Raw genomic sequence first — 24,942 nt, forward strand, 5'->3', positions numbered from 1 at the left:
CCCATGCCAAAGATGCTGACTGAAATCCAATTTTCAGTTGTGAAGGTTGGAATTCTTTATGCTTTGTTCACTTCAATGGATTATCCTCAAATATTTTTTCCCTTCAATGGAGTAATGAGTTGTTCACTTCAATGGAGTAATGAGTTGCAGGTTCCAATCCAGCCTGAAAGCCATTCATGTGGATGGAGGGTAGTGACAAATGCCAAGCTCCTCTTGGACTTCATATACTGCAATGACAATCAGAATATAGAAGTATAGCATATTTCATATTTGCTAGTTGTATTTTTTCTCATTTTATTGTTCCTAAAACTTGCTTTCTATTGCCTTGTATAGATCAACAGAGAGTGCTATAGTGAGAACCATGTATGGTTGACAAGAGCAAAGATTATCAAGTATATGATTGAAGCAAATGGACGACTGCAAGAGGTATTTAAAGATGATGATGCTGAAGAGCTAGAAAAGGCAAAGGGGAAAGCAAAACTAGAAGAGGCAAAGGGGAAAGCAAAGCTAGAAAAGGCAAAGGGGAAAGCAAAACTAGAAGAGGAAAAGGGAAGTGAAGAGGAAGAAGAGAGTGGTGAGGAGGAAAAGGCAAGTGAAGAGATGGATGATAAGAGAAAGAGGAAGCATCCCTCAAGCCCTCCTGCCAAAGAGCCCACAAGAAAATCTCCCAGGACAAAAGAGCCCACTGCAAAAGCACCAACCCCTAGGGACAGGAAAACTCGTGGCAAAAAACTATTCTAGCTTTTTGTAGCCCACTTGTATCAAGCTTCCCACTTGTATCCAATTGTCTATTCTATAGCCCTTTGTATCAAGCTTGTATCAAGCTTTTTGCAGCCCACTTGTATCAAGCTTCCCACTTGTATCTAATTGTAGCCCACTTGTATCAAGCTTCCCACTTGTATCCAATTGTCTATTCTATAGCCCACTTGTATCCAATTGTCTATTCTATAGCCCACTTGTATCCAATTGTCTATGTAATTGCAAATATTTGAAATTGAATACATTTTGATCACCTTGTTTTAAGACTCTGTTACAAAATCAAATCATTGAAGTAAAATCATTGATGTTTGGAAAAGTTGCATTTCAATAACAAAATAAAGATCCTTTTAGATCTTTATTTCAATAAGATCCTTGCAGGTCATGTGATACAAAACAAGATCCTTGCAGGTCATGTGATACAAAATAAGATCCTTGCAGGTCATGTGTTACAAAATTGCCTTAAAGGATGTTCAAGGCACCAAATGTACAATGCCATCCAAGATGTCCTTGCACTGTAGCCTCTTTTCATTCCTTTTTGATACCTACAAAAACAGCCCAAGTTAAATAAAGAACCAATAAGAGAACAAGAGACTTTTAGGGATAACAGTTACCTTTCCACCATTTATTTGAAAATAGAATGTTGTGGGCAGTTCAATTTCATCATTTTGCAGGTCCAATCTCAATTGATGTAAGCTACACATGCCTCTTATCTTTACAATTGACAGATGCTCATTGTTTACCCATATATCAATGTCTTCTATTGGGCTGTCAATGAAGTCCTCCATGTCTTGATCAAGTGGAGTTAGCTGACCACCAACATAGTGCCATCTTCTGTAATAAAATGACATAATGAAGTTTTGTGTCCCTATCATGTATTTGCAAGCAATTGAGCCAGCTTGCACATTACAAGTGATTCCATTCACTATTTTGGTGTTCCAACCCTCATACACAAATTCAAGTACATTTGCTGAGTCTAAAGTCTTCACTGAAAACATTGTTCTAGATTTTCTGACTTCAGCATTAGAGAAGAAGTCTACAAAAACTGTAATGGGCATGAATATAGAAATTCTACTCTGTTTTCTTGCTATGTTTGCTTTCAAACACTTTTGAATCTCACAAAACAGTTTGCACCTGTAGCCCTCACTTGTATTTGAGCTAGGGAGTGACCATTCTCCACTTTTGAAATCAGGCAAGTCTAGCTTAGTTGTGGCTCCAAGTTCTCCAGTCCTTCTAGGTGGAACATAATAATGGTCAAAGAAGAATATTCCATTCTCTGCCAATGAACCCTTAGTCCTTCCCTTGTATATTTCTTCACCAATTGATCCATGACACACATCCAGAATATTTATAACACATTCTACTGGCTGCCATTCCATAATGTTTGAAGGATACAAATCTATACAACAAATAACCTTATACAACATGCATTACAAATAAGAATTTAAGTTAAGAGACTTACAGTTTGGTCTATGTAATGGCAAAGCAGAACTCTCTGAGTCAATATGCAGATCTTTATGCATGTACACATGCTGCACCAGCACCTCTTTGATTGATTTTTTGTTGTCGCCAAAGCTGAAATCTTTAACAATGCCCTTCCATCCCGCCAAGAAAGAGTTTTTGGTGGAAGACTTTATTCTCTTGTTCTGTTGCATCAGTATCCACGTTCCTTTGTGTATAGTTATTGGAATCCATTCTCCATTTTGATCAGTCGTGTTGTAAGTGACAATGGCTTCAATGGAAGTTCTTGGTCGTTTTGATCGTGATGAAGATTCCATGGTGAAAAAAGAAATGAGCAGAGAAGTTTAGCCTGAGTTCAAGAGAAGAATAAGCAGAATGTGCAAAAAACGGTTCAAATCTGGAAAAGATCATGAGACAGAATCCAAACGTTGTTTTATGATGACGACGTGCAAAATGAAAACAATATAATATGAGAAGTACGTCTTTCTAAAAGCGACAGCTATTGAATGCCTTTGCACTTTTACTTGTTTACATTGCTATTTACCAGCTCAAAGTTGCGGTAAAGATAGAATATTTGCTTTTTTTGTGAGTTTTCAAAAATAGAGGTTCCGTAACGGAAGCTCTTCAACCATTGGTTGAGACCACTCTCTCTCTACACGCTAAAAGGCACAAAAATGACCTCAAAATTCCCCTAATGGTTGTGGAGCATAGGTAGTTGAAACAATGGGAGGGGTAGGAACTACATGAGTACGAAGACTCATGGGTGTATACGATTGGTACACACTTGTAGGTACTGTTGCAGGCATTGAACTACCATGTAGCGGTGCTTTACTAACAAATGAGGTCCATGGCGTGTTTCTTGGCATGCCCATCATTGGGGTAGGCATGGTAGTCGTAGTGTCATCAAGGGAAAGATGAGCTAGACTTGGAAAAGTAAAGCTATTACTTGTAGGCTCAGATTGCACTAAGCCCCCTGGCTTGAGCCATCAGGATTAGGCATTGGATGACCCTCCATGACGTCGTAGTCAGAGGAAGAGTCACTAGACGCTATATGCGGGTCCTGAGCGATACTACCTTGGGTTCCCGCCGAAGGCCCGGAACCTAAAGTAGGTGGGTATTGAGAACTCGCATAAGTCAAAATGCTCGCTAGTTGCTCGGCCTCTAGCACACGACTAGAGCATAGATGCATGTGCCTTTGGCACCCTACAAGCGTCGGCGAATACCCTCGAAGGTTAACCGCTGGATTTTTTGGGCGTTTTGCACCTCATTTTCACTCGTTTTTTGATATTTTTTAATATTTTCTAATGATTGGTTTTTGGATTACAGCGTGTGATAGCTCAAAACGAGCATATCTCTCAGGGGATCGTGGTGTGCTTTACAGCACAATGTTCGGTTACCCGAAGCTTCGATGGTCCTCAAAAAGGTCTATTTTTACTTCGTTAGCGTAGTGTGCAATTCCAAATTCCTGGCCTGTCGTTAGCCCACGTCGCTCCTCCCAGCGCTGAAAAGCTCTAAAAAAAACTACGCCGTCAAAAGCTACCAAGTGAATAAAATAAAAAAAGCATTATGTGTTGCTCTAAGGAGCAATTCGATCTTCTCCACAAGCAGTTCGCAGGTTCCCAAAAGTAAGCATTTCGCAAGTTGCAGCCACAGCAATTCGATCTTCTCCACAAGCAGTTCGCAGGTTCCAGTCCGAGATGTCTTCGGTTGGACTGCACTTATTGCAGGATATGCTCGACATGGGCAGGGTCACGAAGATCTGGGCTGTTTTCATCGCTTGCGAAGTGAGGGCCTCTCTCCGGATGCAGTCACCTATGCTTGTGCCTTGAAGGCATGCGGTATTTTCAAGACGTTAATCTGGGCAAACAAATTCATAACGAGATTGTTAGTTAGAGGTTGTTGGAGAAGAATGTCGTGCTTGGCAATGCGTTAATATACATGTATGCTAATTGTGGTGTACTTTGGAAAGCACAACAAGTTCTGGACGAGCTTCCCAAAATTGAGATGTCATCTCTTGGACTGCATTAATTGTAGGATATGCCTAACAAGGCCAAGGCCAGGAAGCTTTGAATTGTTTCCATTGTATACGAAGTGAGGGTTTCTCTCCAGATGCAGTCACCTATGCTTGCATTTTGAAGGCATGTGGCATTATGCAAGACATTGATATGGGCAAACAAATTCAAGATGAGATTGTCAATCAGGGGCTGTTGAATAGAATTGTCATGCTTGGCAATGCTTTGGTTGACATGTATGCCAAGTGTGGTGTACTTTTGAAAGCTCAACAAGTTCTTAACAAGCTTCCTGATCGAGATGCGGTCTCTCGGAATGCATTGATTGCAGGTTATGCCCAACAGGGGTAGGGCCAAGAAGTATTGGGATGTTTCTAGCGGATGCGAAGCGAGGGCTTCTCTCCAGATGCAGTCACCTATGCTTGCATTTTGAAGGCATGTGGCACTTTGAAAGACGTCGACACAGGAAAACAAATTCATGATGAGCTTGTTAGTCGGGGACTGTTGTAAAAAACTGTCATGCTTGGTAATGCTTTGGTTGACATGTATGCCAAGTGTAGTGTACTTTCCAAAGCACAAAAAGTTCTTGACGAGATTTATGTCCGGGATGCAGTCTCTTGGAATGCATTGATTGCAGGATATGCTTAACAAGATCAGGGCCAGGAAGTGCTTGGCTGTTTTCATTGGATGCAAAGTGAGGGCTTCTCTCTGGATGCGGTCACCTATGCTTGTGTTTTGAAGGCATGTGGCATTATGCAAAACGCTATCATGGGCAAGCAGAGTCATGATGAGATTGTTAGGCAAGGGCTGTTACAAGAAGATTTCATGCTTGCAGTGCTTTGGTTCACATGTATGCCAAGTGTGGTGTACTTTTGAAAGCACAACAAGTTCTTGACCAGCTTTCTGTCCGGAATGAAGTCTCTTGGAATGCACTGATTGGATATGCCCGACAGGGGCAGGGCTAGGTAGCTAAGGGGTGTTTTCAGCGAATGCGGAGGGAGGGCTTCTCCCCAAATGTAGTTTCTTGGATTGCACTTATAGGAGGATATGCCCAGCAAGGGCGGCCAACGGAGCTCTGGACTGTTTTGAATGCATGCATCACGATGGCATTTCCCCCAATGCAATCACTTATGTCAATGTGCTCTATGCATGTAGCCACTCAAGTTTAGTCGATGAGGGTCTGATGCATTTTGATAACATGAGGGAAAAACATGACATTGCACCAAACAAAGAACACTATACTTGCATGGTTGATCTTTTTGGACGTACAAGGCTCTTTGACAAAGCAATGAGAGTAATTACGATGATGCCATCTTCTAATCATCGTCCAGTTTGGGTCTCCCTTCTAGGTGCTTGCCGACAATGGGAAATGTCAAGCTCGAAAAGTTTGCTTTTGAGCATGTAGTCCAACTAGACCGACATTATGGGGCCCCATATGTCTTAATGATTAATATTTATGCAACTACTGGGATGCAAGAGGAGGTAGAACATATTGAATGCATGAGAATAAAAAATGCAGCTTGGAATAAGCCAGGATCTGGCTGCTGGGTTAATGCAAGTGGAAATGCTCAATAAATTTGTTGTTGGGGATACCAAGCATCCACAAAGTAGACAAATCAAGTGATGAGAATGCAATGCTTGCACGTGCACGGAGAGGAGTGAGAGAGGAGAGTACACAGTAGTGGATGGAGTTGTGCAGCAACACACCAGACTCTTATTCTTTGATTGTGTGTATATAGATAAAATGAATATTAAGTTAAGAGTTACTGAGATGGGGGTTGGCCATTCTAGCCTGGGCACAGAGGCCCTTTACGCAACGAACAAGATCTTGAAATTATATTCCCCTCACGCGCATTGGTTCCACAAAATTTGTCAGCTGATTCCAAAAAGGTTTTGCATTGTCAGCATAGTGAGAAGTTGGCCAGAACTTGAGCAAAGATCAATTAATCCACAAGGAAAAGCTTATGTGTCACAAAGAACATTCGCGTTTATGGGGAGAAGGGTGGCCAGATGCACACTCCAACATCCACACCTGACGCCACTCTGAACACTTCTCTCAAGGTCTTCCTTGATCTGTGGGACGCCATGGAGCCCTAGGCTATTTCCAACAGATGCAAAGTGAGGGAACCTCTCCAAATGCAATCACCTACGCTTTCGTCTTGAAGGCATGCAACACTGCCTTGATGTCCGGAATGTCGTGTCTTCAAGTACATGTCATTGCCCAACAGGACCAGGGAGCTCTGGCTGGCTGGCTATTTTCAAGATGCAAAGCGAGCACATTTCTCCTGATGTAATCACCTATGCTTGCATCTTGAAAGCATGTGGCACTACGTAGGAGCAATGATCACGTATGCAAAATGTGTTGTACTTGGGAAAGCACCAAAGAGTGCTTGAGGAGATTCCTATCCGGAATGGATGTGGCAACGAAGCATTGAGATGTTTTTAGCAGATGCGAAGGAAAGGCCTTCCTTCAAATGCAATCACCTATGCAACTAGGGGCTATTGTGGGGTTATTGCAGAAACATTTTGTGCTTGGCAATGTGGCAAGCTTGATGAGTCCAAAACACTACTTGACAACATGGACTATGGTGTTAGCAGGTTATGCACATGAAGGATGAGATTGATTTGTTCTATGATGTTGTCAACTTTCCAAACTTCAGTTTGGAACTATTAAGAACAAGAGTACATATAGTGCAAACGGCAGAAATAATCTGGTTTGAACTCTTTACACCAGTTGATATTGATCGCCCACTGTTAATGTGCCTTTCACAATTGAGCACCATCCTTCTTACTTCCACCAGATTTGGATGTATGAAGAGACGAGTGAATTTTGATAGGCTCTAAATTGACACAAGCTGAAATATAAAAATTCCCGCTTCTTCCTAAAGTTCCTCCACCCAAATAGTCACAAGCCTAACTCCTTCATCCTCCATTGTCATCTCTTGCAGCGGGTTAAGAGCAGGAGATGCCCAGCATCGTTGATGCAAGGTGCATCGAGGACAGACATTCAATCGCGCGGTGAGTAAGCATTATCAGTCTGTGATTTTTGACATTTTTGACACTGCGAACGCAATTAATGAACACACTGAGAATTGCACGCTACCGTGGGAATGGCATGTTCCCTCGTATTATAAAAATTGGGGAGGACTATGCAAACTCCCCTGTGCACGGAAACTTGCATGTTTTGTTTTTGAGAAAAACATCGTCATTTTGAGAAATAAGTCTCTCAACATTGGCAATTTGTCCGACCATCTTGGCATCTACAACTCTAGTGTCGATTATCATTTGTTTGACTCTATCGTGCTGATTGTTGATATTGTAGAGTCGACACTTCTCGAGCTTCAACTTGTCTGCAAGTTCAAACCAGAAAAAAGAACTCTCATACATGGACTTTGGTAAGCTTGATCAAACAATATGTTGCATCTCTCCCTCCAAAAGCTGATTTATGGAATTCCCTAAGACTAACCGACTCCAAGAGGGAACAAAGCCCAAAGAGGGGATAAAGCCCAAAGCTTTGAACAGATGAGGAATGTCATCTTCCTGCCATTGACACCTAGGGCATTTTCCGTTTGAGACACCGATACTCTCTCAGCTTTTTGACTTGTTCAAATGGCTTTTGATCTCTCCCTCTTAATACAAATTCTGATGCTTTTACGGGGAAAAAAAAAGAGCATGGTTCATCCTAAACTTCAAGAATTGCAAACTTGATGGTTTATAGTACTTGGTAGACTTTTTATTGAGCATCATGAACACATTCATATTTGTGATGAATTAGATTGGAAAAAATTTATCTTCGAATTTTGAAACTGCTTCTCACATTTTCAGCCATGACCTATACATACATAGATTTTGCTCCAGCCATAGCGTGGGCTCTCCACTGTGTCTCGTCACATAATCCTTGAGCATTGAGAGTCACTTATCCATATAGTTCATCACATGTATCTTTTGGTCCCATACATCATATTTGACCACCCAAAATGATAATAAAAAATCACATGTACCTTTGGTCCTACAGGTCCATCCAGGACGATAATACAAAATATACATCTCTCACCCTCTCCCCTCCGTCCCCCAAGTTTTTGTCTTCTAGAGGTTCTTGTTTTCTCTTACCCTCGGACTCTGCGGCTAACGAAGCACTCTAGTTACTTAAGCATGAGATAAAAATAAGTAATTTTAAAGGGTGACTGAGGCCTGAGCTTGAGTGTGGGCTTGGGCTTTGGTTTGGGATTGGGTATGGCGAATGTTCCCGACCCCGGTCCTACCTTTAAAAAAAAATTTGTTTTTTGTTTTTTTTTTTTTTATAAGGTCACTACAGCCGCGCTGTGCGCGCGAGCACACATACACCTAACCTACCTACTTCCAACTAATAGAGCTATTGTTACACACTAACACAATACTACAGCAACTCATTAGCTAACAGATCTACTTATTGTACTTTACACAGAACTAACATTATGGATTTATTACCTTAATTCTAACACCTTATCAGAGAAAACACAGTAACAAAAACAATACACTGCAGCAAAACAAACTCCTTCTCAACACACACCTTTCTTCTCTACCTTTTCTACATTTCATAATGCACCACAAAGCAGCATAGAGTGCTACTCGAGCTTAATGCAGGGCATCTCCCGGCAGCGGCGCCAAAAATGTGCACGTCTGTCGCACGTGTCAATGAAAGGGACTTGCCGATACACTGTGTGTGAGCCACAAATGACTGCAAGCACACAACCAGACTAATCTAGCAAGCTCAAGAGAGTAAGGGTGTGCCACTCACCACCCTACGCTCGCCTTCGTGGAGGATTCCTCACCGCGAAGAAGAAGGAGCTACCGCCTTGCCGCCTTGCCGCCTTGCTGCCGCCGTGCCGTCATTGCAATGCTCGATCTCGATCTCTCTCTCCCTCTCTCTCTCTCTCTCTCTCTCTCACACACACACACACACACACACACACATACACACACACACAAGGAGATGAAGAAGAAGAAGATGGAGATGAAGCAAGAGCACTCTTCAATTGCACAAATGAGAGAATGCATGTTTTTTAGGTTAAGGTGACTTTTATATGAGCTCGCCCATTCACACTTGGGCGCCCATGCTTAGCCAACTAACCCTTGAAGGTTCTAGTTAGAGTACGCCTCTCATCGGCGATCACTCTTACCCTTTTTCTATTGGACCGACAAGCCCGGTACCTGACGCTACCAAATAAATAATACCGCGTCTGTCTCGTAGGTGATAGGGTGTCCGTGAGCCGTGAGGGTTAACACTTTCTCCTCTGCAGACCACCCAGGCGTCCTTCTTTCAATACACTTCAATTGGGACGTCACATACCGGCAGCACAGAGAGAGGCTCGCCCTGATGCAACACTTCATTGGCAGAAGGAGGGTCTCATAGCTGAGTTCTTGACAGCTTTTTGGGAGAGGTTGTGGGAATCCAGACATCCGAGGCAAGTCACTTTGTTCCTGTGGCTAGTCGCACACAGAGCTACAGCAATTGGGAGCTGGCTTGTACATAGTGGTCTCTCGGCCGCATATGCAGCTTATGACCATCTTGTGGAGAGTCAGCATCATGTCTTTGGGACTGTCCTTTGGCACAGTAGGTGTGGCTTCATGTTCTTCGGCTGAAGCCAACTCTTTCCACGGCTCGACAGTACACTTGGGGGACAGCTGCTTGGTCCACTCTCACGGGCCTGGCACTTCAATTTGAGCTATCTTCCACTAGCAAGATGATAGTGATGCAGGGGGGGCGACCTACACTTCAGCCTGCCACAGAGCTTACTCCACAAGAGTGGTGCAGTGAGAGAGAGGCGTGATGGGAGCTCATCAGTGACCTAACACTCTAGTTTATCTGGAGGGTCCGCTGCTTCCGCATCTTCGAGGCTCGCCCTGTACCATCAACAAAGATTGTTCGAGATCTTTGGCTAGAGCTGATCCCATACTCTCAGAGGACAGCTCGAGAGACTCCAGGGCAGCTCCGATCGCATGCGGGAGCGCAGAGAGGCTTTCCTTCGACTCTGGTGTCCTGGGCCTTCTTCACCATGGTGCGGGGTGTACTCCGATGGCATTACCGTCCACCTATGTGGATTTTCCCCCCCCTATCTCTTGATTTAGCCTCATTGTACATATGCTATTTTTTCAGTGGGAGAGTCTCCCCATCATGATTGTTGTAGCCCTCTCTTGTAGAGGTGGTTATAGCCCCATGTACAGATTCATTAACTAATAGAAGGATCTTTTTCTCGCAAAAAAAATAAAAGATGTGTTATCTATATATATATATATATATATATATATATATATATATATATAGATATAGAAAGAGAGAGAGAGAGAGAGAGGGGGAGAGAGATCCTCACATATCGACAAAAAAAAGACAATTGCTTGTAGGCCTTGACAGACTCTCAGATGTTATCGATGTCACTCATTGTCCTCAGTTATATTGTTTGATTTGGGTTTATGAGATGCATTAATATACCATTTTCCTTTAATCACCATTTTCCTTTTATCAAGCTTTCGTTCCTTTTAAAAAAACTCTTTAATCCAACTTCAAACTACTTTTGTGTTCGTGTCCAGGTTTACTCTTCTTTGTGTCACACATTTTAATGGTGAGCATGTCCTTTATGGACAAAGCCCTGTTTAAAAAAACACCTGTCTTTTGTTTTTTTGTCTAAGAAGGCATGACCTACAGAATCATGTTACTAAAGCTAAGGTATCCGAAATTTGGCAAAGGCATACATTTTTCAAAAGTAAGGGAGCAATATGACCCGCTTATTCGTTTTATTATTTTCATGAGCCAGCTTTGGCCATTATCACAGCAAAAGGAATACATTATTTGTGCCACACGGGGCATATACCAAAACATATTATAGTTCAATAAGATTAGAACTAGTCGGCATAATTCCCTTCTTTTGCCAGTTATTTTGTGAAAAATTACATGCTAAGCACTCAAAAACGGATCTCAATTGTCTACAAGGACTTTTAGGAATGTCCTATCTTACCCACAAACGCACACGTGGTGGGCTGCGTGATTTCCTATTCAAAGTAGATTTACTCTTAGCTTTGCTCTTGCATTCTTGAAACAAAGGCATCTCCAGAGATTCCTACCAAAACAAATGAGAAAAAGATTGTGGGCACATACTAGAGAAGTCCAAGTCAAAAAATACCCATTGATTCCTTTGCAAGGGGAGCCTATTAAGTACAAGATCATGGTACATTTGGTCAGCCATCCTTGTAGTATCGAATATGCAACGCCCTCACAAAGTGAGGAATCATACCCAACTACATGCCTTTACATAGGGTGACAATTTACAAATGCCCACATGGGGTTCGGTGTATAGGAAATCAGCAAGAGTAATCCAATGTTTATCTGGGCCTATCACGGACAATCCAAAAAACAAACATTTTTTGTCCTTACCTAGAGGGGTTTTCTCCAAAGAAAGGGTGCAACCATACACATACAGTACCCCATAAGTGGTACTACTTCTTATGTTTTTTTCCAAATAAAAACCTTAATATGTACAATCAAAATAGGAGAGCGAGACTACTTGTGATGAATTCGGTTCCCCCTCATACTTTCCTTCCCTTGTTCTTAGTCACGTTGATAGTCATCATTCCTTGTGTAGCAACAATAAACACATAGAGAGAAATGTAACCCATAAAAGGACTAAGTGAGCTCCAAAGGGGCTCACCCCTCATTCTTATATGGCAAGCTACAAAGTTCATCATCACCCCTCATTCTTATATGGCAAGCGAGAAGTTCATCACCACCACCACGATTTGAAGCGGACCACACGTCTGCTTCGAGTGAAAGAGAGGGGGGAGGGAAGATCTTAGAGTAAGGAAGATCAAGAGAGACGGGTTAATTCCCCAATACATTAATGAATTTGATTTGAGTGTCCAGTACAAGGGCCCATTCCTACGATGTCACAAATATATATCCCCCCCCCCCTCCGATAAAACCTTATCATCGTGCACACAAGTGTGTGTGTGTGTGTGTGTGTGTGTGTGTGTGTGTGTGTGTGTGTGTGTGTGTTTGTTTTGAGGAGCTAGCACATACAAATGTGTGTGTGCGTGCACATGCATGTTTTCTCTCTAAGTACTATTTTTTCATTGGTATTATCGATAGATAGATTGGGGCGATATAAGGATAGATATAGACACATGTAGATAATAGAGGTAGATATGTAGAAAGATTGATGTAAGTAGGTAAAAAAATTAATTAAATGGATGAGTAGATAGAAGAATGAAGAGAAAAATATATATAATTAAACAAATGAGGAGGGATGGCAAGATAGAATAGATTCTAGATACATAGATAGATAGATGTACAACTAGGTAGATAGTTCGGTGGATAGCTGGCTATATATTTCATTTGATAAAAAGGATACAATGGGTGGATGGATAGAAAGATATTATAATTAGTTATAAGAACAAACAGTGCGATAGGCAGATGGAAAAATAGTCAGATAGATATATCTAAACATATAAATAGATCAACAAATAGAGAGATAGTGGTACAAATATGTTCCATCTTTGTGCATATGTGAGATAATAACAAGGAGACTAGCCCCCATAATACAATTTGAGTCTATTGTCCTTCTTTACTTACTACCAAGTTCTACAAAATCAAGAATCCCACACAGAGTCATAGAAAGTCCTAAGATTCTTTAAAGTCTACGGTCCTTCTTTACTTACTACCAAGTTCTACAAAAGCAAGAATCCCACTAGGAAGTCCTAAAATTCTTTATTCTAACGATGGCTAAACGCTATGGATCAAGACACTATTTCTATTATCTATTTGGGGTATCTTACACGGCTGTAATATGTGTGTGTGTGTGTGTGTGTGTGTGTGTGTGTGTGTGTGTGTGTCTGTGAGAGAGAGAGAGAGAGAAAGAGAAAGAGTTTTCAAGCCGCAATATTAGTGGGGATGGAGAGAGAGAGAGAGAGAGAGAGAGAGAGATAAATAGATTTTATTATCGTCCTCGTAGGTCAAATATGACATATGGGACTAAAGTTACATGTGATGTAGTATGTGTATGGCTAATGAGTGACTCTCGATGCTCCAAAATTGTGGTGATGAGAGTTGCAATGGAGAGCCTACACTATGGTTGGGAGAGGAAAGTGTGTAGGTCTAAGTGATGGCTGAAAATGTGAGAGAAGCAAGTTCGGATGTGACCAAAAGATGAGCACTCTAAAGTGTGTGGTACTCAGACTCTCAAACTTGCAGTGAGCATAATGTGCACAATCGATTTGACTCTTCTCCATTGCCCCAGCGCCATGTCTCGCATCAAAGGGAATGGGAGCTAAATCGATAGTGCGTATCGTCGACAAGGGGATAGGCTCAAGCATGTAAGTGCGAGTATGATTTCCTCTTTCAACAAAGAACATGGTTTTGTAGTTGGGAGCAATATGGGTGGTGTAATGTATGAAGCGTAACCCACGGGATTTCTCCCAAGCCGTAATATATTGGCCTTGTAGAAAAGCTTCATTCACTTGGGAGTCAATTGAAGCATCATGTAGCAAGTGTAATGTATCCCATCTCCCAAACCACTTCTTTATGTCTTGCATCCATCCCGTACTCAAGATCTTGCTTTTATATGTCTTTTGAACTTTTTTTCTTGCTTCCCATGCAATTCTAGGAAGTCGATGTGAGGGGTTTTGACACATATTTATCATGTACCGCAGAACCCTTTCCATGTCCATAACCTCAATTGAAAGAGATCCCGACCCAAGAAGTAGGAGCATATATGGTGTTTGTGTCTTAACTTGGAGAAAGTTTGTAAGAAAACACTTTTGGACATTCTCAAACTCTTTCCAAGTAGACTTTGAGATGCTCCCGTCCCACTTTTCAACTCCATAAAGAAGAACCGGTGTCACCAATGCATCAAAAAGGTACTTCTTGAGAACCCAACACTTAATGTTTCCTGCATTACACATGTTCTCAAACGCATAATATGCTCTCTTTCCCGCTTCCAAACGACCCATAGCACATTCATGCCACTTGTGATTGGATGGAACCTCAAGGCCAAGGTACTTAAGGCTCTCAACAACTTCAAGTTTCTCATTGTTGTACACAATGCATGGTCTCTCCTTATGGTTGGTTTTCACAAGCATAACCTTTGTTTTGGATTCATTCACAATCAGTCCACTATACAAGCAAAAGTTATCAAGGGCAACCATAAGCTTTTGTGCATCTTCTAAAGTGTATGCTAGAAGCACTACATCATCCGCATACAACAAAAGCATGATTACCGTATTGCAAATAGTGACCTCTTCAATGCCTTTTTCTTGCATAAAGTCAAGTACCATTTGTTCCAATTGATCGACGCATAGACCAAAGAGAGCTGGTGATAGCGGACATCCTCGTTTAACCCCAATAGTGCTTACAAAAATTTCTGAAATTTCTCTTCCCATACACAAACGACACATCACCTTCTTATAGATTCGAGAAACTGCAAGCATAAACTCACTTGGCACTTGGAGTTCTTCCATCCTTCTCCACAAATTGTTACATGGAATCATATCAAAAGCTTTCTTAAAGTCCACAAAACAACAATACAATCGCTTGCCTTTCAACTGACTTTCCTCCATGAGAATACGAAGAGTGACAAGATGATCAATGGTGCTATGGCATTGACGAAAACTCACTTGTCCTTTTACACGCTTGTCATTCTCTTCAGTCCAATTACTCAATTTTATCTCCATTATGCACACAAACAACTTTTCCATGTGATACCCAATCATTATCGTCCGGTAGTTGTTTACATTCTTTACATCCCCTCCTTTATACAAAGGGGCTTAACCCAATTAGTACTCCAATCATAAGGCATACCATGTTAAAGTGCAAAGTTGAACATATCACACATCCACTCAGGGATAAAATCTCTCGTCCATTTGATCATCTCCGGCTTAATACCTTGAAGATTTTCCACTTTGCGAGTGGCCAACTTTTCAAGCCCCCCGCATACATCCTCAATAGTAAAAAAAGAGGGCAGACATGAGAGTGAACCATAGAATTTTTTCAGCATTTGGTTGCTCATATAATTGCCTACAATGTGTGTACCTATCCACAAGACTCAAGTTACCAAAATTCTCAACCCGTTTTTCCCTCAAGTTTCTTCAAAATCTTCCACATGCATGTGTCTTTTCCTGGACTTGAAAAAGTTGTTGCTTTACTTCACATCTTCTTCTTTTCTTTTGAATCAATGTCTTGTATGTATGCAAATGACTTTGATAGTTGTCTTTGTCCATAGTTACATGGACAAGCTTTATCAAGGACTTCCAAGCATCTTGACATTCTTTATCAAACCACTTTTTGAGTGATCTATCTTTGTTGATACCATGGAGGTGCTTTATGGCAAAGCATTCTTCGGCACTTTTTTGAAAGCTTCCCATTTAGTTTCCAATGGTGCGTCATATTGAAGCTTTGTCATCCATAATTTTTTCTCAACCATTTAAATGTATATTGGTATCCATTTGAAATCCATAGATATTGATCATTTATCCTCCCTTTGGCTGAGATTATCATGCTTAGTTGCTTCTCCACATGCAAGGTCAATACATAAGGTTCGATGGTCTGATTCTGGGGTTCATTGGCCAAACATAAAACTCTTTATGCAATACAAGATGGCTTCGGAGAGTAGCATATAGTCAATCGCACTATCCCCATTATGTTTTCTACATATAAATCCATTGGTTCCACTCCACAAAGATACACCATTGGCAATGAGCATACCTGTGCTATTACACTTGTCTAGAAGTAGCTTTCCATAGTGATCCAGCTCTTTCTCATCCATTGAAGTACGATCATACAAGTGAACTTCCTCCAACTCCCTTAAAATGTATAGCATATTAAATTGTTGAGTATCATGTTGCAATGTTTTTGTGCGAGCATTCATATCCGCATATACAATAACATCACCTTCGCGTTTGAAATAAGCAATGTCCTCTTCTAAATCACAAAATGGTTGATCTCTATCCATGCAACCATAAAAGGGGGAATCATGATGAAGAACTTGTTTGTGCATACATTTTTCATGTCGCATACATCCCGACTCATGGTGTCAAATTTCTCATCTTTCAATACATGGTCATGCTCTACTTTGCTCATGCGCTCCTTCAAAGCATTCAAATCCACAAGAGAGGGTTTACATGCCTTGACTTCCTCTTCAAGTTGCATCAAACGTGTTGTTTGCATCTCAAGTGTCCTCTTGAGATTCTCATTCTCAACCACAAGTACCCTTAGTGTGCCATTCTCCATTGCAAGTGCCTGTAAGTCTTCGCCTTGTTTGTTTACGGTCTCTTGCAATGATACTAAGTATGCCATGGTCATCATTTTCAATGTCGTTGGTTGAGTGGTTGTGTTGTTATCTCCACACGTCGGAGATTTTGGATCATTTTCCACAATGGTTGTGGATCTTATTGAAGAAGAAGAACCCTTGTGAGTGCCAGAAGACATGAGAGTCAACTTTCTTGAATCTGATCACTTGAGAAATGCTGCTACAGAAACGTCTTCCATAACTATTAAAATTTATGTCTTTACATCAATGCGTAGAGGACCTCGTGTGTAGAAATGCCTTCCATAACTATTAATTTTTTTGTCTTTACATCAATGCGTAGAGGGCGTCGTGCTCTTCGATTGAGGCTAGAGAGAGAGAGTCTGATAACGCTAGATTGGTAAGGAGATACTTTTTATGTCTTCTTTAACAATTTATTTCTTGCGTAGTTTCAAGAGATGCATTATATTTATTTTGGGCTAAAAAAACTTGGCTTCTATTTAGATTATGGGTTCCACCTTCATTCTTATGCTTTCAACAAGTTCTCAACCTGAACTTTGTAAGCAGTGTGTTATATAGTCATATCTCATTCAATGGCAAGTAAGACAACTTTGAAAATCCTATTAGTGTATTGCATACAATTAACTACACTAGTTTTAGAAGTGGTTTCATGCATTTAGATAAAGGATGTACCATAATAAGGACATGGCCATACACAAAAATTTACTTGAAACAAGACACAGGAAAATATCACAAAACAGTGATTTTTTAGCATGTTAGACATATTATAAATGTACATTTCTTGTTTATATATATATATATATATATATATATATATATATATATATATATAATTTGTATGGATTTAATATTATACCATATAGATAATATTACTCATCTACTGGCAGGTTCTTTATTGTATTACCCAGAATCTTAAGAGATTCCCCCTCGTGAGGTGTAGGGAATAATTTGTGTGACCCCTTGGCGACCTGCGGAGGCTAGGAGCCAATTGGGGGAGCACTATTTACAGAGGGAATGGTCAATAGGGGACCATTGCTTGATGTCAAGCATCCTTGGGAGGGGGCGAGTTGAGCGAGTCTGACACCCTGACAAGGTTGTCACAATATGGTCAGCCCCGATAAAGTATGGTACAATTTAGTACAAAGAAACAAGGTGTATTGCAATTTATATCATACGGTTTGGATAAATACGATGTTTTTTTTTTTAATTCGTAGAAACCATCAAAACGTTTCCAAATCAACAAGTATATGAGTAGAGAGGTAAACATAAATATATTTCCATAAATATATGGAAATATATTTATGAGTAGAGAGGTAAACATAAGTATATTTCCATAAATATATGGAAATATACAAAAACAATACATAAGATGATGCACGTTACACGATAGGTGTGTACGTGACTGCAAGAGGAGAGAGAGAGAGAGAGAGAGAGAGAGAGAGAGAGAGAGAGAGATACTAAAATCTAATCAAGAATTAAAAAGAGAGATGAGGACTGGAGGAATCATTTTGAGGCATCTGTGTTCCACCTGCTAGGAAACTCACCCTCACTAATGATATTTCCCTCACTCTCATATGCAGGCTCCTTGAGATCCTCCTTCTCCTCTAAAGACTCTATATCATCATCATCAAGCTCATAAGTCGTCAATGAGCTTGAGGATCCGTGCCATCCTCTGCCACGCCCAAGGCCTCTGTAAGTAGTGCTAGCTCTTGCTCCCCTTCCTCTCCCATGAGCTAACGAGTGCAAGAGACTCAACATTCAATCTCATCAAGTGCTTGATCTAGCTCTACATAAATCAGCTCCCCCTCTTCGTCCACCGAACAATTCACACTTGAAGTGTGGAGCCGGTGAGCTTGAACTTGTCCACATTTACCTACAATCACAATTCACACAAATGATAAATCATAAATCATAATGCTTAAAGGTTCATTAGGCTTCTGTCCCAACCTTTATGTGATTATATTCTATTTAAATTACTTGTCTAGCATGATCACGCTTGTGCAATGCTCATATCTTGTGCATGTTTTTGCAACAATACACAAGCTTCTTTAGTACCCCATGCTCAAGCGTTTGCATTTTTTTGTATGGATGAGGGAGAAGGCACTCTAATTCCTTTCACATGCCCTAGAAGAGAAATCTTGTACAAGCAACCTCATAGCCATCTTTTGAATTGTGCAATGACCATAGCCAAATGAATCCCATCAAAAGAGAAGCTCTACAAGGTACTCTCTCTTCCAAGTTGAAAGAGAATCAAATGCAAGTCCGCCATGCCCATCATTGTAGGCAATAAGCTCCTCAAGAAAATTTCCATGCTCCTCCTCTTGCAATGCATTTGGCAAGAAAGAATCCCGATCAGTGTGCAACATTGGACCAATGAAGAGATCGAGAGAGTTGTATGCCAGATGAAGCAATGTAGTGAGACCATGAATAGGTCTTTGCATTCATGTCCCACCTTTCAATTGTGTTGGCTTCTCATGTGCTTCAAGAAGAGTGCATTCCTTCATCTCCTTGAAGGCCTCCCTCATGAAGTGCACAAGAAGACCAAGGGTTCCATGTCTCTGTCATGCAGAGAACTCAATACAAAGGCATGATTCCTTAATCCTCTCCCAAAAGTCTTCATTGAAGCATAGCCTTTGCATTTCCTTTGCTAGTTTGAATGAAGACTCATCCTATTCATTCCACATTGTAAAGACCACCGTTTGGCAAAGAGGCAACTTCACATCGTATAGTCTCTCCATGAGAAGCCATAGTTATGCAAATTGGCTAGATGAGGGTTTCTTGAGCTCGAATGTGCTATGTTCCCGAAACATAGTAAGTGCCTTGTGCTTGGTGATAAAGAAAGTGAAAATGGAAGTGGCCTTTGAAACCACCTCTTCGACCGATCCCTCTTTTCCTATGTCCATGAGAAAACTAAGACAATGACTTACACATGAAGTCCATAAATCTTCATCAACCCTGCATCCCATAGATGCACAATTTGAGGCGTTGTTTGTTACCAATTGAACGACATTCTCCGGCCTAACCTACATGGTCAAAATGTAAAACATACATAAGTAAAGACTTTATGAATCATCATAGAAAGCATTTTTATTGTTAATAGTCATTAGTAGATACTAGATAGTAGAAGAGATTTGAGACCAAAGCATATGCTATAAATTGAAAACATGGCACACATCTCCAATATGGCTTGACGGATATGTGAGGTCTCCGGAGGTTATCTTGTTCACCTTGCCAAATCAACAGCCCGCACAAACTATGATATGTGAGGTCTCCGGAGGTTATCTTGTTCACCTTGCCAAATCAACGGCCCGCAAGATGAGAAGAGACATGTATGTTGATGATATCTCTCTTCCTCCTATCACTCTATCCTCGGAACGGATACTACATCCATATATTGGCCGCCCCTGCCTCGAACGGCTCAAGACGAGACAAGTATGTTAATGATACCTCTTTTCCTCCTATCACTTCATCCATCAGAGAAGATACTACATCCATATTTGGCCCACCCGGCCCGAATGGCTCAAGTTGCCTACCAATGCAAGTTTGTGTGTATGTCATGATAGGAGAGGCTAGTCCATCCTTCTTCATAGCCCGGCTTTGCTATGGCGACTATCGCCTTCTTCCATTGCTCCGTCTTGAGCACTCCATATGCAAAATTTAAATGGATTATTGTGCGGGCAATCTCTTCCTCGGCCTCCTCTTGCAATTTTTTGATGTGGGACTTGATTGTAATCTTTGCGCCAGTGGCTTGGGTTGCGCTTGCTTCATGTGAGGGCTTCTTTTGGAGGATTCCGAAGCGGAAGCGAAAGTGAAAGAGAGATGGGTTGCGGTGGAGGCCATAGGAGAGCCCCTTGCTGCAACTTCTTTAGGTTCTCAAGAAACTCATTTGGGCTTGCCATCCTTACCAACCATCCCCTTGCGCTTTGGATTGTTATGAATGCTCTCAAGCATCGCTTCTTTGACATTTGGTGGAACATAAGGGCATGGAGAGATTTGGCAAGGCAATTGGGCAAGATGGTCCTCAAACCAAGTCAGACCACTTGATTGCGTCTTGCCACAACTGCGACAAGCCTAACCAAAACACTTAAGCGTCACTTGGCATGGCATGACATGAATTGTATGAGCATCCCATGTGTAGCTACTTTCCTTTACCATGGCTTTGAGCTTGAGAGTTGAGAACTTGAGCAAAGGTAAACCATGAGCTTTAGAGAAGTTGAAGGTAGAGAAGGTTATGGCTTAAGAGTCAAGACTTGAAAGAGCTTGAGAGTGGTTAAGGTGCTGGCTTGAGAGGGTTTGGAAGAGCTTGAGCTAGAGTAAGTGATCGCTAGAGAGACATGACAACCCCTGAGAGAGCTTGAGAGTGCTCATGGATGATGGGGACGCGGATGAAGCTTCAGAGTTGAAGCTTCACTTGAGAATGCAATGACTTGAGGCAAGAAGAGAGGAAGAGTGTTTTTTTGTAGCCTCTTGAATTTTCTTAATTGGGGGGGGGGGGAGGGGGGGGTTTGATTTTGAAAATTTGAAACTAGAGAGAGAGAGAGAGAGAGAGAGAGAGAGAGAGAGAGTAGCCTCATTTTGAACTCTCCAAGAGTCTCTAACAGACGCCCAAAACGGCCACATACAATCCACATCGGCCTTTTTTTCAAATTTCAAAAGAATTACAAGCTTGTGTCCATACTTTCCGTACGACGATATACCATATGACCATAAGGTACAAGCATTTGTACGCCGTACGGAGACTTCGTTGCACCCTTAGTTGAAGGATGACAAGCAGGGCAGTCCTGTTTACATGATGAGCTGGCGGTTGATGGTGTAGGGAAAGGACACTAAGTGTCCTTTCCCCATAAAACATGGAAGCCACTGTGGCGACTGGCGGGAAGGATGACAAGCAGGACAGTCCTGTTTACATGATGAGGTGGTGGCTGATGGTGTAGGGAAAGGACACTAAATGTCCTTTCCCCATAAAGCATGGAAGCCACTGTGGCGACCGATGGGAGCCAGGGTGGCGAGCATATGGGAAAGGACGTTAAGTGTCCTTTTCCGGCCATCATGGTTCAAGGGAGTGGAGCACATACGAACTGTCACAAGACTTCAGATTTCATCATGGTCTAGGGTAATGGGGCAAGCGACAATGAGGACGTATGCATGCTGTATTCTCGCAACTGATCTATAATCATTGGATTCGTTAAGAGTGATGGGAGCCATTATTCATGGGAAAGGACACTAGCAATGCTTTCCAGGCCATCAAGTGTTGGGAGGAGGGGGGCCATCCGATGCGAAAATCTGCAAGAGATGCAGTGCGCACTGACGAGAAACTGCAAGAGTTTGGCGAGAACAAATGCAGTGTGACAGTATTGCGACTGCTGAGATGTCCCCACCTCAACCCCATTCCAGCTGGTGACCTGGGAGCACCTGATTGAAGGAGCAACCTCTGGATTCTGCATGCTGATGTGGTGCAAATCTGACAGCTGCAGCATTGATTTTTGTGAGGGAAAGTCGTGGAGATGGACAACTGCACGCCCCCCGGCTCCCGACCTTGACAGTTTGTGAAAAGTTTCATTGAGTTGTCAACAACACAACACATTCCAAAAAAACTACGTTGGACTGCAATGATTCGCTGCATGCTTCTGCGCTGGGTTCAGACATTCCATGAAGCTGACTTGGCACGCATCTGATGACTGCTGGCATGGATTCCACAACAAGTAGATGGACAGTGTTGATCTGTTGCCCCCCAACCAAAGACCTTGATAGACAAACTCCTATCATTAAAACATATCTTCAAGGCCAGTATGGAAACACCCTTAAAGTCTGCTCTCTTTTCATTGTCTCTTTGTCCAAAGGTGAGGCTTCACTGATTTTATCTTATGCCATATCACTTTAGGGAAGATTATTACAGCGATCTATGATATCCTCCACATAGGTTTCATTCAAAGACCTGATTGTTCTCGGTTAAAGTCAGCAGAGCATCTATTTTGGAGACTTACCACAAGCAAAGACAACATCAATTTCAATACCCCCATAAGAAGTTGGTTTCAAAGTGTTTAAGCTCAATGGCTCTAAAGAAAGCGATCACAAGCTTATTAAGTGCAATAAACATTTATCCCAAAACGCAAGGGAATTTTTATGTTATACTATGTTACGTCGTTTAAATTTTACCTATGAGACAAGTCAATATACACAATATCCATGTCTACTTGTGCCATGGACAGAATGATTGTACAAAACTGGAAGTCATCGATGTCATGTGATCCATTGATGCAGTGTGCCAGTGGAGTCTGGACTCTACCTTAGGGTACAAGCATGCAGGCTTGCCAACATCCTCTCATTACACCCACTAGATTAGATACAATGTCAAGCTCTATCTTTCACTTGCAATTGCCTGTGTACAGCCAGCCGTTGCTGGTGCCATTCACTTCTCACGTAGCACAATAAAGTTCCCAGCATCTGTCTTGTGAATTCTTGAGATGTTCTTAAGCACAGCGGCAAAAGCTGATTTATCCTGTTCAGTTAACAGAAATCAATAGGACCGTGCAAGGGCAGGACAAGATGAAGTACAAGGAAGGAAGTAAATAAAGAGATACCTCTCGAGTCGCTAGTCGACTTTTAAATTTGTTCACAAGATCGTGACTTTTGATAGGTCCTTGCTTGAGCACAGCCTTCACATCGTCCTCTGTCACAGCTCCAGTACCCTGTGCATTTCCTTTTGATCGAGATGGCCCACCATTTGGCCTTGGAGGTGACTTCGTCCTTGTTTCTGTTGTGTTGTTGGTTGTCTGTAAATGTCACAAAAACCCTTCAAATTTTGAATGGGTAGTTCTCACCATAAAAATGTGTTTAGAAGAAAAAAAAAGAGCTCAAAGGTCAATCTCTTGTTTTGCAAGTTGCAGGTGGATTATGTTAAGCCACTTTACAGTTCATCTTAGACCCTCAACAAGGTTTTGGGCATAAACCTCATCATTGAACCAAGCTCTATAGGTGTGTTTTGAGCCATCACCATGCCCCCTTCATCTCATGACGATGTGTGTTGACAATCAGCTTGAGATTGTTACAGATTGAGAGAGCAAGTTCTTGTTTGTTCCAAATTTGATGGAGCTTTTTCTTGAATCAGAGAGGACTTTCTCGTGCTATGTCTAAGTAACACACATGACGAAGGAAGATAAAAGCAGATTTTTGACAATGTTGGGAAACAAACCTCTTGAGATTCTGTTTTGACCTTTTTGGAACTTGCTGATGGACTTGGCTTTGAATCATCAGTGCCAGCCTTTCGTTTTCCCTTGGAGACAGCATTGTTTGCAGGAGTTGTTCGTCCAGGTGTTGCACTGCTCGATTTCATTGGAGTAGATTCTAGAGGCTCTTCCTTTGGGCCCTCATTACGCTTCGGTGCAAGAACAGGGGAGCTGTCTTCATTGTCTAAATCGTTCTGAGATACAAACTCACACAATTGAGAAAGTAAACTGTCAAACAAGTAAAATGCATGCATGTAAATTGAAAGTGCTTCTTACATCATCATCTGAAGATTCTTCATCTGCTGAATCATCTAAACCAGCGCTTTTACCAAGTAGTTTCTTTAGCTCCAAACCAGACTCACTTAACCCACCCTTCTCCTGTTGACCATCCTCTTGCTCTACTTGCTCCTCTTCCTCCTCCTGTACCAAACACCATACATTAACGATGCCATTGACAGAAACAAGAGCCTTCCTGGAATCTCTTTTATCCTCATTCAATGTTGTCAAATAGGAGGGACCCCAATCAATCATGTTATTTCTCACTCACACACACACAAAGATGAACAAAATTTTTATTTTATATCTGCACAAGGTCTAATAGGCCTACGAGATTAGAAAAATTACATCATTGTCATATGATTCATATGTCACGCATAGAAAATACACACAGTAATATGAGACCAGAGGGTAGGAACCTCTCACTTCCACCCAGCTATCCTCTCCTATTTATAATGGAGAGCTCATGCAGGTTTCCACTAGGCCGTACCCGGCTATGCTAGCGTTTATTTACGTAAGCAACTTACATGGAAAATAGATGAATACAAGAGTGTGTGGGTACTCCCCACGGAGTCGTGCCAGGGCAGAAGCCTCCCAGAAAGTGAAGATGTTGTCAAGGATACTGCGTTCCTTGACAAAACCTGTTTGAGTCCCATGTATAAGGCTCTCCAAAAGTGGCTGAATCCTCAAACTCAGAGCCTTGGCAAGAATTTTGTAGGCTGAGTTGAGGATGGTGATGGGACGCCACTGTCGAATCTCATCCAAGGAGCCACCCTCCTTTGGAATGAGGTAAATCAGGCCCTCACTCATGCTATCCGGCATGACTCCTGTGTGCAGAATGTACTGAAAGGCACTACAAAGATCTGGGCCAAGCAGGTCCCAGTACTCCAAGAAAAAGCTGGGAGTCAGTCCATCCTCACCTAG

General features: G+C 41.7%; 1 protein-coding gene across 2 annotated transcripts in view; it reads right to left on the reverse strand.

Annotated features, from left to right (window-relative positions):
• Positions 1 to 22,571: 22,571 nt before the first annotated feature.
• Positions 22,572 to 24,942, reverse strand: part of LOC147451522 (transcription initiation factor IIF subunit alpha-like) — a 67,944-nt gene continuing 65,573 nt past the window's right edge. For both annotated transcript variants that reach the window (XM_086520410.1, XM_086520411.1), the window contains 4 exons: positions 24,019 to 24,162; positions 23,709 to 23,936; positions 23,098 to 23,289; positions 22,572 to 23,015 (listed from right to left, as the gene is read on the reverse strand). In XM_086520410.1, coding sequence (XP_086376536.1) covers positions 22,926 to 23,015; positions 23,098 to 23,289; positions 23,709 to 23,936; positions 24,019 to 24,162 — 654 coding nt within the window. In that variant the 3' untranslated portion in view covers positions 22,572 to 22,925. The remainder of the gene's footprint in view (positions 23,016 to 23,097; positions 23,290 to 23,708; positions 23,937 to 24,018; positions 24,163 to 24,942) is intronic.

Source organism: Adiantum capillus-veneris, chromosome 9 (assembly GCF_014529385.1).
Source record: "Adiantum capillus-veneris isolate H3 chromosome 9, ASM1452938v2, whole genome shotgun sequence".
Taxonomy (NCBI): domain Eukaryota; kingdom Viridiplantae; phylum Streptophyta; class Polypodiopsida; order Polypodiales; family Pteridaceae; genus Adiantum; species Adiantum capillus-veneris.